The 17,181-nt window shown below is 35.6% G+C and overlaps 2 protein-coding genes across 3 annotated transcripts in view; one reads left to right on the top strand and one right to left on the bottom strand.

Annotated features, from left to right (window-relative positions):
* Positions 1 to 4: 4 nt before the first annotated feature.
* Positions 5 to 7,680, bottom strand: yju2 (YJU2 splicing factor homolog). Its single transcript, XM_079612831.1, has 8 exons — positions 6,843 to 7,680; positions 6,439 to 6,539; positions 5,204 to 5,348; positions 4,977 to 5,111; positions 3,686 to 3,867; positions 2,697 to 2,841; positions 1,601 to 1,733; positions 5 to 587 (listed from the first exon to the last, which is right to left on the bottom strand). The coding sequence occupies exons 1-8, from the start codon at positions 6,864 to 6,866 to the stop codon at positions 463 to 465; spliced, it is 990 nt and encodes a 329-aa protein (XP_079468957.1). The 5' UTR covers positions 6,867 to 7,680; the 3' UTR covers positions 5 to 462.
* An 80-nt stretch (positions 7,681 to 7,760) lies between these two features.
* Positions 7,761 to 17,181, top strand: part of scn12aa (sodium channel, voltage gated, type XII, alpha a) — an 85,254-nt gene continuing 75,833 nt past the window's right edge. For both annotated transcript variants that reach the window (XM_079612766.1, XM_079612765.1), the window contains exon 1: positions 7,761 to 8,101. The gene's annotated coding sequence lies outside the window, so the exon portion shown is untranslated. The remainder of the gene's footprint in view (positions 8,102 to 17,181) is intronic.

Here is a 17,181-nt window from a genome sequence, read left to right as displayed (position 1 = left end):
AAGCTTGGAAACGAAACACAAGGAACATTTTATTTGTTTGATGTTTGGGAATATGAAAGAGTCAATTGGAGATGAATAGATTTAGATTTATAAATTAGATTTAGATTCACTTATCCTCACTGTGTAACCCTCAAATGTATTTCCTCGTATTGACTGAACTAACATGGAGAAACAAATACTACATTATAGTGCATAATACATTAGAAACACATTATACAGTACATTAGAGACAATGGGATGACGCAGATCTAATAGCGAATAAATTCCAGGCAATGGAAACAGCTTCTTATAGACAGACAGTGCTTTTCCAGCTAAAAAGATCATCACTGAAAAATAGAAATCACTCAATTATACTTTTAAAGAGTCCAAGTTAAGGAAACTTATAATGGTCTGTGAAAAGAGAGGTCATTTTTGCTGGTCTGAAAATAAACATTTAAAAACACCACACAGTGTTTTCTCGTCCTAGTCAGAGTTGGTGTCATCGCTGTCCGTGTACGCCCCCAAGAGGCTGAGCGATGAACTGACTGGCTGCCCGTTGGAAGCACTAGCTGAGGCTGTGGAGGACGCGGGTTTGGCAGCACCGGCCCCTGAAGGATCCGGAAACACAGAGAAAACGCAGGTTAACAGATGTGAAGGAATGAGGGAGTTTGATACGCAAATATCAGGGTTTCACTCATAAGAAAAAACAATCCAAGGCACAGGTTAAAAACAGGTGACAAGCGACGGCACACCTACGCGTTGCGGCCAATAAGCCAACATCAGGGTTTGTTGGTGAAAACTGTAGTTGGACAGGCATAATTTATTCAAGCCCCTTATTTTATTAAATGGTACATTTTGTCCACACCCATTTATTTATTTATATATATATATATATATATATAAAACAGCTTCGCAATCCACATTCCTCGATTCCAGAGAAATAAAAAAATTGTTTAAAAATAAAAAAAATAAAATATATATGTATATATATATATATATATATATATATCAATTTATTAATTAAATAATATTAATAAAATAAGTCGTCAAGAATATAACCATTTGCAATTTTGGTGTTTTAAATATTATTATTATTGGTAGTAGTAGTAGTAGTATTAATATATACACTACTGTGTTCAAAAGTTTTGGTCAGTAAATTTGTTTTTAAAGAGAAAAATACTTTTATTAAGCAAGGCTGCATTAAACAAACAAACAAAAACTTTTCAAATAAATGCTGTTCTTATGAACTTTCTATTTATCAATGAATCCTGAAAAAATGGCAGTAATGATGCTCTGCATCACAGGAATAAATTACATTTGAAAATAATTCAAATAACAGTGTCATTTCAAATTATAATATTTCACAATATTACCGTTTCTACTGTATTTTTGACCAAATATATGCAGCCTTGGTGAGAAGAGACTTCTTTCAAAAACATTAAAAAGTCTTCCTGACCCCAAAATGTGCTATTGTGTTTAAACGACTGAGTGAATGCATTATTTATTTTATAATCATAATGTTGTTTATTGCCGCTTACACCCCCCACACACTCGTTCTGACCGGACTGTCCCCGACACTTTTGAGAAATCACAGATAGACTAGTTTTAATAGATCATGAACCTTTTAGTGTGTCAGGAGCCTGTGGTTTCTTCCTCACCACCAGAGACCCCAGAGCTCCCTTCCCGCCCAGACTCCCGACACTCCTCTCCCAGCTCTCCAGCTTCTGCTTCTTCACGACCACAGACGATGAGCCCTGTGAGTTCAGGAGGAAAAACAGCACAAATTAATAAGAAGCATATGAGTTTAGGACCACAGATCATCCTATATGAACATAAAGAATAATGTAAAGTAAAAAAAATTGTCAGCTGACAGTGCATTATCCAGCTTATTACATGGCTACCTGGAAAATAAATAAATAAATAAATAAAGAATTAAATATTGATATCAAATATTATGAAATATTGATTTGACTGTAGAGTGATAGGAGAAACATGAAACTAGCACACAGCTACACTACCGTAAGGTTGGAATAATTACGTATTTGTTTTTGTAAGAAGTCTTCTCACCAAGGCTGCATTTATTTGATCAACAATGCCGTAAAAACAGCAATATTGTGGAATATTATTACAATTTAAAATAACTTAACACAAAATTGATCAAAGGTTTTTTGAAAAAGATTTCCATTTCAAATAAGTGCTGTTCAAAGAATGCATTGTTTCCACAGAAATATGAAGAGAAGAGCACAACTGTTTTCAACATTGATAATAAGAAAATCAGAGATGTTTCTTGAGCAGCAAATCATCATATTAGGATGATTTCTGAAGGATCATGTGACTCTGAAGACTGGTGCTGAAAATTCAGCTTTGATCACAGGAATAAATTAATTGTTTTAATATATTAAAATAGAAAACAGTTATTTTAAATTGTAATAATATTAAACAATATTGTTGATTTTACCGCATTTAAGATCAAATAAATGCTAAGCATAAAAGACTTAATCGTTTCAAATGTTTGACCTGTAGTAAATGTAGGAAACTGCTTGCCTGAGAGCAGCAAAAAAAATATTTGATCACAGCATGTCACAACTGACCAATCAGAGTTGAGTATTTTCCAGAGCCATGTAATATATTTTTTCCCCCGATTATAATGTATAAAAGTGAAACTGTTAAAAAACTAAATAAAACAGTAGAATAAAGGCTACTGTCTTTCACTCGACCTGTGATCCTGCGCTCCCGTCTGTAGTGAGGATGTCTGTGGGTTTATCAGCCGTGTGTTTCCTGCCTTCGTCTTTCGCATTTTCCGTCTCTTCCTCAGAGTCCGAGTCCCTCAGCCGCTTAATCAGAGCTCTGTCTAACATCTCTCTATGAGGAGCAAGAGAGAAGTCAAAATCACAGAATATATATATATATATATATACTATATAATTCATGTTTCTTAATCTTGACATTAAGGGTTTCACATACAGGGTTTAGATTAAGCCAGGATTAGGCCTTAGATCAAATAGGGCATGCATGATGCCAGATTTGGTGAAAAATCTAATTTTCATCTAATTTCAAATTTTTTCTGATAAAATTTGCCATTTAAGAAGAATGACAGTAACCAAACAGTTAACTGGTCCCATTGACCGCCATAGTATTTTTTCTTTCCTACTATGGAAGTCAATGGGACCAGTTAACTGTTTGGTTACTGACATTCTTCAAATTATCTTCCTTTGTGTTCAGCAGAAGAAAGAAATTTATACAGGTTTGAAACAACTTGAGGGTGAGTATATGATGACAGAATTTTCATTTTAAAGTGAACTATCCCTTTAATTGGACCTGTAGCGTGACATTCATTTTTAACAGTTCAAATATTCCACCATTAAAGGATAATTCACCCAAAAAATGAAATTGTTCAAACCCTGTATGAGTTTCTTTCTTCTGCTGAACACAAAATAAGATATTTTGAAGAAAATGGGTAACCAAACAGTTGATGAACACTATTGACTTCCATAGTAGGAAGAAAATACTATTGAAGTCAAAGCGGTCCATCAACTAGTTATTGACATTCTTTAAAATATAATCTTTTGTGTTCAGCAGAGGAACGATATTCACACAGGTTTGGAACAAATTGAGGATGAGTAAATGATGATATAATTTTAATTTTTGGGTGAACTATCCTTTTAAATCTAAGAAGCAAAAAGTCCAAGCCTTTCTCTTTTCGTACTTGGTCTCTCGTTCGTCTTCATCCAGCTCTCTTTCTCTCTGTCTCCGCTCCAAATCTTTATATTTATCCAGCATGCCCTCGAAGTCCACCCGCGCCTGCCTCTGGTTCAGATCCTTCAGCTCCTGCAGGTTCTCCAGCACCTCCATCTCCATCTTTGAGTCCCGTGTGCGGTTCTCCAGGACCTGTGACGGCGTTCAGGGAGATTAGCTTTTACGTTTGTATAGGGTTTTGATGGCTTGCTTACAAAGACACTGTAAAGGCTTTTATGTACACCATATGTGACCCTGGACCACAAAACCAGTCACGAGTCGCACGGGTATATTTGTGGCAATAGCAATACATTGTATGGGTCAAATTATCGATTTTTCTTTTATGCCAAAAATCATTAGGATATTTAGTAAAGATCATGTTCCATGAAGATATTTTGTAAATGTCTTAAAGAGGCTATATGCGTTTTTCTGAAAATTACACCTGTGGCCAAAAAACAGAACTGCTCTTCCTTTCTGCTCGCTCTCTCAGCGCGCGTTTGTACGTGCACACTTAACAAGTCATCTGCTGCAAGGAGGTCAACATTATGTTTACAGAGGTAAGAACAGTCAAATACATATATTGTCTGAGATAAGTGTTCTGAGTTATCTGAAACGTTTAACATGAACGCGCTTGACGTCACATCCGCAGACAGCGCGGGAAAAATCCGACCCGACAGAAAATAGGAAAAATAGGATACAGGCTTATACGTGCACCCACTGTGAGCAGACAAGGTGTCAGTATGCTCATCAGGAGATGTTTGAGTCATAAATGATAAAATAAAAAGGCTATTGTTACGTTTATTTTGGGGGGAAAGTTCCATATAGCCCCTTTAACATAAATATATAAAACATTTATTTTTGTGAGTGAATGCAGCACAATCGTGAACATAAATGAACAACTTTAAAGGAGATTTTCTCAATGTTTCAATGTTTTTGCTCCCTCAGATTCCAGATAGTTGTATCTCGGCCAAATATTGTCCTATCCAAACAAACCATACATCAATGGAAAGCTTATTTATTCAACTTTCAGCTGATATATAAATCTCAATTTTAATTTTTTTTTACCCATGTGACTGGTTTTGTGTTCAAGGGATGTGGAAAACAACGGAAAAAACTAAATGCTTTTTTCACAAAAATACGCAGATGGAAAGTGGAAGTAAAAGTAAAAATTTAACACAAATAGCACAGAATAAAACAATAACCCCCTGACAAAACCTCCAAAAGACCACGTGTCTTTTATGATATTAAAGTTTCTAACAGACCTTCATGGGGTTATTGAGTTCCTCTTCCTCTCGCTCCAGCTGGACCTTTTTCTCCTCCTCTTCGAGCAGTTTCTCAGCCTGAAAATTACGTGTTGCTCCGTGTTCCATGGCATAGTCGGTGTTCTCTGGATCTGTCTGCGAAACACACCAATCAGATGAAGTGCAACTGAACAAACACACAGATCTCCTGAAGCGGTGTGGTGTGATGTGCGTGATCATTCCAGTACCTTGAAGGTGATCTCAGCCAAACATCTGGTGCATTTAATGTAGAATCTAAAAATGGGAAGCCCCATGTACAGTTCGTTCTGAACGGTCTCCTTACGAGCATTGAACTTCTTCCCTTTGTAAATGTACTCTCCACATGTTTTACACCTGCAAAACAGCAAGTATTATTATCTGAAAGATGAAATATAATCTCTAATAAATTAAACTTCACACGTTTTCCTCACAAATCAGAGAAATCAAGAGATTCTTTGCCATTAAAATAGTATTATGTTCAGTATACCATAACTTAGCTTGTTGTATTTTAATCATTTTTTTTTTTTCGATTTTATTTTTACAGTGATATACAGTGCCAGTCAAAAGTTTGGAAACATTTCTATTTTTAATGTGTTTGAAAGAAGGGTTTTTTTTCAAGCCTGCATTTATTTGATTAGAAATACAGAAAAAAACAGTAATATTGTGAAATATTATTACAATTTAAAATAATGCTTTTTGTATTTTAATATACTTTAAAATATTATATAATTCTGTGCTGCAGAATTTTCTGCAACCATAACTCTTCAGTGTCACACAATCCTCTAAATCATTCTACTATGACGATTTATTATCAATGTTGGAAACGTTTGTGCTGCTTAATATTATTCATTTATTTTAACAAGCAAAAAAAAGAAAATTACTGACACTAAACTTTTAAACGGTAGTGTATATTGTTACAAAATATTTATATTTTAAATAAGAGGGGGAAAAAAATTTTATTTTAAAGTTTTTATTCATCAAAGAATCCTGAAATAAGTATCACAGGACAGGTTATTAAAAAATTATTAAGCAGCACAACTGTTTCCAATCATGTGACACTGAAGACTGGAGTAATGATGATGACATTCAGCTTTCATCACAGGAATAAATTATATTTTAAAGTATATTCAAATAGAAAACCATTATTTTAACAATTTTTTCCCCCTGTATTTTTGATCAAATAAATGCAGCCTTGATGAGCAGAAGAGACTTAATTCAAAACCATTAAAAATAGTAATGTTTCCAAACTTTTGACAGGTAGTGTATATTGTTCTTCTATGTAATTGTATCATTAGCTGAGAAGCTGCATAAAGTGCTGTATGAAATAGTTTAATATTCTGCTATAATTCTAGACATTATATGATAGACCTGTGTTTCTATGTCAAACGATGTATGATATTGGTAATAGTTATATAAAAATAAATAAATAAAAAACTTCTCTCACCTCATATTAAATGGTGCCATCAATCTGACCACATACTGACGGTCTTTGGGCAGTTTGAGTTTAGGGATTTTAGACGGATCAAAATCCGGAGGATAGTATTTCTGAGGAAAAACAAGAAGAAATGCTGTAAAAGTGACAGTTCACCACAGTAGCGTAACTTCGTAAACATAAACTTATTTCGAGGTTCATCTTAATAACCGTTACGTGTGTTCAGTTCAGGGTTATTTATGTACTTTAAGTGCATAGAAAACATTACTTAAATAAATACTTAAACCTAATAAATGTATACACTGCGTTGCTACTTCATTAGCATGCTGTTAATGGTTATCTTAGATAACTAATCCACTAATCCACCTTAAGCCGCAGCACAATAATAATATAGAAGTAAACAAAGAGGTACTTACATTCAAAACTTTTCTTTCAGACATGGTTCTCTTTAATTCACTAAAATGTACACTAAAACCGACACCTGAATGCTCAAATGTTTGTTACTGCGAGCTGGACGCTTCTTCCTCGCTGTCTGTCACGCGGTGTGAGTATATCCGTCACTCACGCGCTGCAGTGCTGCCACCTCCGGCAGAGCACCAGTATTACAGGACACCAGGCAAGCATTAGCTTACAGAAAATGATAATGTAGGCCTACAATAATACAAGCCCAGCAATATCATATGACCATGATTATTATGCCAAAAAAAATTATAAACAGCAAGGTGCTAGGGTGCGTAAGGTGGTTTATATGTTAAAAACAGAAGCAGAAATCTCAAAAACATAAAGACTTCCCTGAGGCCACTAGAGGGAGATGCTGAATAATAAATCAATTCTTAAACGCTAAAGAGTTTTTCGTGTTGCTTCGATGAATTTTAGCGCATGCATTTCATATTAAAGTACAAGCTGTGATATTCACGATCACGCCATAGAAGAAAGCAAACCAAAAGTGTTTGAAGATAGATCCTTTGTACTAAATAGAGCAAGTAGTTGAGTGCAACTTTAAGAAAAAGTAAAAACATATATTTACTACTTTTTATAGATATGGCAGTCATTGGAAACACAAATCCTGACGTTAAAACCATCCTTTAAGGACAAACCAGCCGTGCCCAAAGTGAACTCTGCATTAGGCACCAGTCAAAACAAACAAGTTTGCAATTAAAGAATCGCACAGTCATTTTTTTCTTGCTTATTATCTAATTTGGCGCGCGCAAATGTTTGGTTGTGATGCGCGTAATCCTGCTGCAGCTCTAGGGCGCGCGCATGCAGAGACGCGCAAACTCATGCTGTGCGCCAAACAAGCTGGACACATCCCGTAAATGGCTTAAAATTCAGTCACATCTTCAATGGGAAGCACGGACCACGTTTGGATACAGAGTTCGTTCTTAAGTGAATGCTGGGATATAGATAAACTTTAAATCTGGATCGCGTAAAACACGTAAAATGAGCGTTGTGTGGGATTTAAGAGTACTAATGCATTTGTGCGGAATCCAGATTTCAACGAACAACAATTTACCTACAGCAACAGAGACAGTCTGAGAAATCCAGAGTCCTTGACGGAATACTTTATCTGGGATTGGGGTTATTCCCATCATGGATCAGTTTGGGATTTTGGATTTACATCAGCGCAATAAATGGAAATGTGTGGACGCAGTGCTGCAATTAACGGAGTTTACATGTAAGATACATTTTTTATTTTTTTTTTATTTTTTTTCCATTTAAAACGATAATGTTAAACCTTTTTAAAACAGGTTTAAAAAGTTGATGTGGGTAATACATTTAGTCATCTTTGTAGAGTTTCCGAACCCAATTCATTGCAGGTGTAATTCCCCCACAGGTGAAACTCGAAAAATGTGAATATCATGCAAAAATTCAACTTAAAAGGTGGAACTAATATATTATAGACTCATTACATGTAAAGTGAGATATTTCAAGTCTTCATTTGTAATATTTTTGATGATTATGGCTATTCTTATTTTGAATTTGGGGTTTTCATAAGCTGTAAGCCATAATAATCAAAAATATTAAATATCAAATTTTTGCACAATATTCAAAATTTTTTAGTTTCACCTGTACATACTCAGTAGGCTATAGGCTACTCAAGTACTCAGTACTTAAATGTATAATTACACTGTAACAAGGACGCCTTAAAAAGTGCACCAAATAGTTTAAAAAAAAGAGACTGCTATGAAGAAATTATCCTTTGTCCAATGTGATCAAAAACACACAGCAATATTACTAAATAATAAACTTGCAAATAATAAAATAAAATAATGAAATGATAATATGCATTCATAATGCCTTATTCATCATATGTTCTTGCTATGCATTATCATATTTAAACAGTAATACTTTAAATCACATGGCCAACAACTTGTTTCATAAGTTTATGCTCTTTACCTCTTTAACAGTTTAAGCACGAATTAATAAGGTTTAAGAGTTTAAATTAGTTTTAAGCAGAGGTTTTCAAGTTCAATCTTGCCCCAAAAACATGCAAATAATTAGCATTATATAATTTAATAAGCAAGTGAGATGTACATAAAATTACATAGACATAACAAAAAATGTAACAATATTTACCTACTCACTTCACACACACGCACGCACGCACGTAAGATTTGTCTGTTAAAATATTACAATTGGCTTTGTACAATTATCAATAACACAAGCTAGCTATACGTATATTGACATGTATGAGCCATCTTCTAACCGTATACGTACTGGGAACTATATTTTTAGTCCTATATATTAACTATATTCTCAGTGCTATACATTACTATATCACTTCTGCGGAGTGATTTGCTCGCAGCACCTGAGAAGCCCCGTGGTGAGGAAACGAGAGTTCGCAGAGTGTTGCGCTAATCACTCCGCAGAAGTAGCGTGCTTTGCCTTCTGAGAATATAGTTCCCAGTATGTAGTTCCCAGTATGTATACGGTTAGAAGATGGCTGTGTCTCATGTGACCTTGTTATTTGTACAAGCTGTGACTATACAAATCACAACATGTAAATAGGAAAATGTTGGCGTTATTTTGTCACTTATTGGGAGCAGTATGCTAGCTGGAGCCGTTTACCTCCAGTCTTTGTGCTAAGCTAGGCTAGCGGTGGGTGCGTCAGACAGAGTTGCGGCACGCACGGAGATGAAAAGGGTATGTATGGACTTATCTAACTCTGGGGGATAAGGTGAATAAGCTAAAGTCCCCAAAAAGTCGGCGTGTTCCTTTAAACAAGTTGTTGTTCCAATATAGCCTACTGCAGGTTCTTCAGATATTGAGATTTCCGTATTTTAACAGAGAAAAGCTGAAGGTCCACAAAAAAAAAAAAGGGGAAATAATTGATTTCTTTTTCATTTCAACTGAGATATAAGATAAAGCATTTGAGGATTTAGAAAAAAATTAAATAAAGAAAAGTTTAAAGAAAAATCATGTATATTAAAAAAAGTGCACAAATGATGTGCAGCACTATTACTAAAGTGTCAGTGATCATGTGACCCTTTGTACAGAATTGCAATGCTGATATAGTCCAAAACTGAAGAATTTTCACTTGTGGACTAAAGTGTAAACTTTTTAAGAGTGAATCCATCCTGAAAAGAATTCACTCATCCTCGTGTTAATGGTGCCATGGCTGTGGGTTCAGTTTCTGCACTTTGGACAAAATCATGTGTATGCACTAATGAAAAAGTCCAGGAGGATGTATTCCTCTGAACTCTGTCCTCACTTCTCTCTCATCAGCTGGAGTTCAGATGGCCTGCAGGGTGACATAGATATAATGCATTATGACCATAATATACATGATGACGCCTCCCATTCAATGATCCTTAATGGATCTGTTGGTTTTATCAGGTCAGAGTAGTGAGCATTCAGTGAAATGACTTGTGTTCTGTTGTAATTTTCAGGAATTTTAGTTGTGATTTCTTTCTAAAATCCCAGTAAAATTGTTGCTACTTTATTTTACTGTGTCCTTGTGACACTACGTAGTTACTGTAGTAATAATAACTATAAATTATGCATACATGCAACTAACCTTAAACCAAACCCTATTCCTAACCCTTATATGTAGTTAATTAGTATTACTCACTTAAATGTATAATTACACTGTAACACGGACGCCTTAAAAAGTGCAACCAATTTGTTTTAAAAAAAAAGAGACTGCTATTAAGAAATTGTCCTTTGTCCAATGTGATCGTTATGACAAAAACACTCCACCGATACTACTAAAATTTTCAAATAATAAAATTAAATGTAAAATATAAAATTCAAAACTAATTTAAAATATGAATAAAAACTATAATAGTATCTCAATTAGTTTTCCTAAAGCATTAAAATGCATTCATAATGCCTTATAATTCATCATATGTTCTTGCTATGCATTATAATATTTAAACAGTAATAATTTAAATCACATGGCCAACAACTTGTTTCATAAGTTTATGCTCTTTAACAGATAAATCATGAATTGATAAGGATTAAGAGCTTCAATTAGTTTTAAGCAGAGGTTTTCAAGTTCAATCTTCCCCAAAAACATGCAAATAATTAGCATTATATAATTTAATAAGCAAGTGAGATGTACATAAAATTGCGTAGACATAACAAAAAATTTAACAATATTTAATCACTTCACACGCACGCACGCAAGATTTGTCTGTTGGATGAAATATTACAATTGGCTTTGTACAATTATCAATAACACAAGCTAGCTATACGTATATTGAAATGTATGACCATATGGCTGACTACTTTGATCCTCTTTTCCTCAACCAATGAAAATAGATCAAAAATAGTGCCATGATGTGAACCATGAAGCATAAGATAAAAATTTAAGATACATATTAAAAAGAGAATTTGGTTTTCTAAATTTAATTTTGATGAGGACGGGCTAAACCAGCCGTGCTGCATGATCAGAGTCTCTACAAGTTTATTAAACGTAAAATATCCTGCTGAAAAAGTGAATACAATCAAGAGTAGAGAAACAAATGAAGAAGCTGGAGGAAGAACAAGTGTGTGTGTAGCGCTTCTGAAGACACAATATAACCGTGGGTTTGTGAAAGTTAGTTAAGACGGTTCTGACTTTGATTACGTTTGAGAGAATGTGAGAGTCATTCACCTACAAATCTACGACACACACTGATTTTGCATTATTAGCTGAAGGAGTGTTATTTTCAACACTCATCAGTTTGATCAAAGGTCAGGAAATGATTTGTAATTTAAATGACTCGTTTTATGTTCAGAATGGTCTTTGTAATGGCTGTAAGGCTCATCTGAAAGCTTCAGAAATACTGTATGGGGACAGAACTTTTACTTTAAATGACAAGTATTATGATCCTCTAATACACTCTTAGAAAAAAAGGTTCAATGGGGTTCTCGACTAGATTTTAAAGAACCCTGTTTACCAAAAAGGTTCGGAGATATGTCTGAAATGATTGCATAAAACTTTCATGTTTAAAAGGTTATTTCAGTTTTTTTTTTTTTACTAGTGATCAAGTGTTTATGAGCCGTTTACAATTGAATTCAAATAAATACCCCTTTAATTTAATTCAATTTGTAAAGTTTGCAATTATGTTTGGTGGCATTTGTAATCACATGTTTGTCTTCTGAGAGTAAAGCCATCGAGAACACTGCTGATGTAGTGCAGTATTTACAACACTTGGTCAGAGTGAGCTAGGCATCAACCACTTCAGGTCATCTCACAGTTTTTAAAATTGCTTTGGCACAATTTTCACAAGCAATTGAAAACTCTTATACTAATATCACAACAGATCATAAAAAAGGGCACTTTTTTCAAATATTCCATATATTTTCAATTGTACAATACACAAAAAATAATTTTCACTACACAAAATAAGTTGTTTTATCAATACGTTTCATGTATAAGTAGAAGTAGATGTAGTAGTAGTACTTTATTGATCCCAGTTGGGAAATTAAAGTTTCAATATAATGTTATATTGTATATTTAATCTACAGTAACCACCTTTCATAACTTCTGCTTTGCATCTCTTCTCGTTCAGTTTAATACATTTGTCTATTATTTAATCCAACTGAACTTAATGGTTAATCAATTAATCATTTGGCAAGTACGTATAGATTTCTATAGATATTGATTCTGTAGACACGTGTCTATAGAACTTGTTTGCGACTTCGGATATGGTAAACAAATGTTATGAATTCTTTCATAAGTGATTTATAGATAAGAACCACTATGTTCAAAGTGTGTGTGTGTGTGTGTGTGTGTGTGTGTGTGTGAGAGAGAGAGAGAGAGAGAGAGAGAGAGAGAGAGAGAGAGACAGACAGAGATTTGCAATTTGTGAACATAGAGCAGCATTTTACATTACAGTATGCCATATGATACTGTAAACAGAGACAAAACTATGGTAGAGACGGCCAGAATATATAAAACAGTACTATAGATTGAGTCATATACAGTGAGAACATTTGCTGTATTGGCAGCATACTGTTTTATAGCACAAAACCCCCATGGCCGTGTCAAAACTTCATCACACGTTTTGATAACACAATGGCTAAATACTATTGGATTCAATTACATAAGTTAGGAAATGCAAGTTTTCTAATGTGGCATCTGTAGCCTGTATTACAGTTTTTTTTTAATTCGCTTTAGTATTTTCACAAGGTGTACATTTTCAAAACTCTTGAAACTAATCTAAACGGATCACACTTGTAACACAGTCATTCTTTCTAAACCTGATTGCATGCTTTTGTTACAGTTATACACATTTCAGTCCACATAATCATTGTTTATTCACAACACATTATTATTGTAATATGTAATGAGAACATTTGCTTTAACCACCGAAACACAATAGCCTGATGATCTTCTTTCAGTTTCGTACTTTTAACACTGTTCATTCAACAGCAAACAATGCAAGATACATGTTTCAAATCACCCTTGTTGCTGAATTAATTACAGTAATACAGGCTTCAGTTGCCACATTAGAAAATACACCTAACTTATGTAATTGAATACATAATTTTTGTAATAGTATCTATCTTGTGTGTTATCAAAAGGTGTGATGAAGTTATAAAACTGCCATGAGGTTCTGCACAACAGAGTTTGCTGACAATACAGTAAATGTTTTCACTGTACAATACAAGTCTATAGTTGACCTTTATAAGGGTGAGTTACAGTAATGTGGCAGTCTCTACCATGGCATTCTGTTTACAGTATCACATGGCATACATACCGTAATGTAAAATGCTGTATTTGATGCCATTTGTCTCCCATCTACTGATCTATCTCTGATCAATATGATGTTACTATACAGTCATTGACTGTTTACTCTCCCTTGAACTCTATCCTGCTCTGTGTTCACATCTCTCTCTCTCTTTCTCTCTGACACACACAGTGTAGTGAAAAGGATACTTTGTGATTTTGTGTATTGTACTAACACAATCGGAAATATGCTGAAATGTTTGAAAAACAACAACTTTTGATGATCTGTTGATATTAGTATTAGTCAAGTCAGGTCAAGTCAAGTCATCTTCATTTATATAGCGCTTTTAACAATGTAGATTGTTTCAAAGCGGCTTCACAGTAATAAACGTATAATTTAAGGTAACAGATTGTTTTCGCTTTATAGCGGTTCTTGAATAATGTTATTTTCCAGCTAAAGTTAGTTTTGATTGATTCACTTCCGTCGAAAGGATAATTAGTTATTAAATTAGGGGCCGCTAAGGCGACACGGTTCTCTCTACACAGACTTTAAACGCAACCCTGTGAGAAACACTGATGGCGCTCACGTGCGCATCAAGAATTAATTCTATAGTTATGTGCGTTTGAATATATGTGCGCATGTTTGTAATTCTCTACAAACCAAGCCTTAAACTACTTGTCCTAAATTTGATACAGAATTTTATTTTATTTTATCACTACGGGGGAGATACGCACATTTTCCAGAATGCTTTATCTGAAGAGTGATAAAGAGATCCTCCATAGGGAGAGGCTAGTTGGCACTTCAGCACTGCGTTGACATCGGGTCCAGGCGAAGGTCCTTCGTCAGATCTGGATACGGCCTGGATCCGGCAGGCTGCGGGAAAACCTCGGGATAAACAAAGACACTAAAATTAGCGTAGATGCCATTCTTCTTATGATGTAACGAGTAAATCAGGATTTAAGGGATATTAAGAGTTTTGAGAATGTACACCACAATGATCTTCATCTAGAATGAAAGTATGAGATCAGGTTTCAAAATAATGACTAGCTTTGTGACAAGAATGACCAGTCGGGAGTTTTGTACTAAGAGTTTTGAAAATGTACACATTACTTTTAAAAATAGTACCGTAGTGAATAAAAATACAGATGCAAGCAGCAATGGACTTTATGCACAGCTGCACTACTTTGTGAACTTTAGCCAGCTCCTTTGTTTCCTGTCTTCTATTATTGGACAAACTGATTAATCCAGGTGTGCCTGACCAATAACAATAATCAGACACACCTGGATTAATCAGTTTGTCCAATAATGGCAGACAGGAAACAAAGGAGCTGCCGGAAGTAGTGCAGCTGTGCATAAAGTCTATTAATGGGGTTCAAGCGCTTTAAGCACATGCTTATTTAGCAAGCCTGTAACCACCTATAGATCATAGATGGTTATGTTTGAAAGCTTTTTATCAGTTATTAAGGTTGAGCCAAAAACCTAGGACTAGTTCGCGAAAGTAGGTTTTTGAAATAATCTCCAATATTTAACGAACGATTCGTTTGACAATGCTGGTTCTAGAGGCAAAGTTGCTCAGAATGAGGAGTTCTACCATCGGAAAATCGTGTGATACAATCCTTTAAATGTGAAAAACACGGTTGGCGATTTCTTTCTAATTTCTCACAGGCCTCTAGGGCCGTGAGTCACACAGGCCCAGCGGGTTTCGTTCCGATCGGCCTCCGCTAACCTTGTATGACACCCGCTCAAATTTCATTGGCCGATTCGTGGACAAGCGCGTCATTGACAAAGTCAATCGGACTGACTGTTGTGTAGCTGTAGTTGACCAAGTGGCCAGTCACTGCATCCTTTTTCATGCCATATATAGGTGTGCCGAGTTTGGTGAAATCATCTTATTCTGTTCAAGAGTTTTAGTAAAAGTTTCCACAGCCACTCCAAATGTTCTGGCATCCCGTCATGGACGTGAATCGAAATTTCGACTTTCTTTTTGTGATGACTATTGACAATAAGACTCCAGAGAATCTTTCTGTACTGGTTTAGTTCTAATCAGGCAAAAAACTATAGGACTAGTTCGCAAAAGTAGGTTTTTTAGAAAAATCCAAAATGGAACGGTTCAGGAATTATGAGCCATTACAGACTTTTGATCGCTGTAGCGCCACCATCAGGCCGATTGGGGCAAGCCTTGGTGACGTTGTAGACGGGGTGGGTACTACCATCCCTCGAAGTTTCAAGTGTCTACGACTTATGGTTTGGTCTTTCCTATCACTTTTAGGGGAGAATGCTGATCCTTGGAAATTATAACAATTGACCGTTCACAAAGACCCGCCCCCTTTAGTTACTGTTGCTATGTACAACAAGCTACGCCGCTCTCGGGCCACACCATGTTCTCACGCAGTGAAAAATACATCACGGAGCAGAGAGGACACTGACAACACGCCGACAGACAGGAAAGACCAGGTTACTTTTGATATGAAACAAAGTCTCAACTTTCAAATTTGGTCATATTTTAAAGAAATTATAACAATAAATACTGTTTTGTGGCTCTTTAATGTGGCTGACAGATCGCTTTAGAGCCTCAGTTAACCGAATAAACATAAGAAGGAATGTTGTTTTAACCGCAGAAAGACATCAGTACACTCAGTTTTTCAAGTTAAAATCCTCCCATGTTAATCTAAATTCTCCTGACTGCTTTGTCAGGCAAAAATGGTGGATTCGGCGGATGGCGGATAATGATTGGTCAGATCGCCTGTCAATCAAACTCCCTGCAAAGGGTAAATTACAATAGGTTTTCAGCGCTACACGCTTGAACCCCTAAAAAACTGTAAAACCAGCTAAGCTTCACCAGCTAGTTTGGCTATTCTTGACTAGCAGCAACTGACCAGCTTGGAGACTCGTGTTGGTATATGTTTTTGCTTGTTTTCTTACAAAAGAAGCACAACAGAAGTGACGTCCCGCATTAATGTGCGTCTAAACTGACAGCTGAGTAATTTGCTACAGCTGAGAACTGTGGGTCAGATCAAGCCGCCGTAAGCCACTTTGAGGCTGTGGCTTAGATAACGCTTTCTGGCTCTGGTCGTCAGTGAAGAATTGAAAACATGTCTGCCAGGGAAGGAACAGGAACTTCCTTCTCCACGCGCTAATCTTCAGAAACACGTCACTCCAGCTGCTGAGTTAAACTGCAATAAAAGCACAGGCTATAAATGAGAGCGGGTTAGGCCTGTTAGTCATCAGTTTTAATATATGCCCTGCCTGACACCAATTTAGTCTGATGTCGCATTCAGGATGAGAGATGAAGCAGGAAGTTGAGAAGGTCAAGGCTGGATAAGCTTTTCTTCTCGCTGGACTTAGTGGATGATTCCTCCTTATACAACATACTGTATAACTGAACTGAATGAATCCGCCTCTGGTTCAGTCACGAATTTCTAAACACTGTGTAATGAATATTCAAGAAACAAGAAATCACTAGATGGAATTGATAATCGCTTAAGATTTGAGAATCTCACACATGACTCCTGGAATATGTTTCTGTAACTTTCATGCAAAGTCAACATGAACTACTTGGAAGAATCATACAAAACCTGTCAAGAACATGTCCCGA

This window comes from Phoxinus phoxinus (genome assembly GCF_949152265.1).
Source record: "Phoxinus phoxinus genome assembly, chromosome: 5".
Taxonomy (NCBI): domain Eukaryota; kingdom Metazoa; phylum Chordata; class Actinopteri; order Cypriniformes; family Leuciscidae; genus Phoxinus; species Phoxinus phoxinus.
Note: the sequence above shows the minus strand (reverse complement) of the source record. Positions and strands in the feature narration are given on the sequence as shown.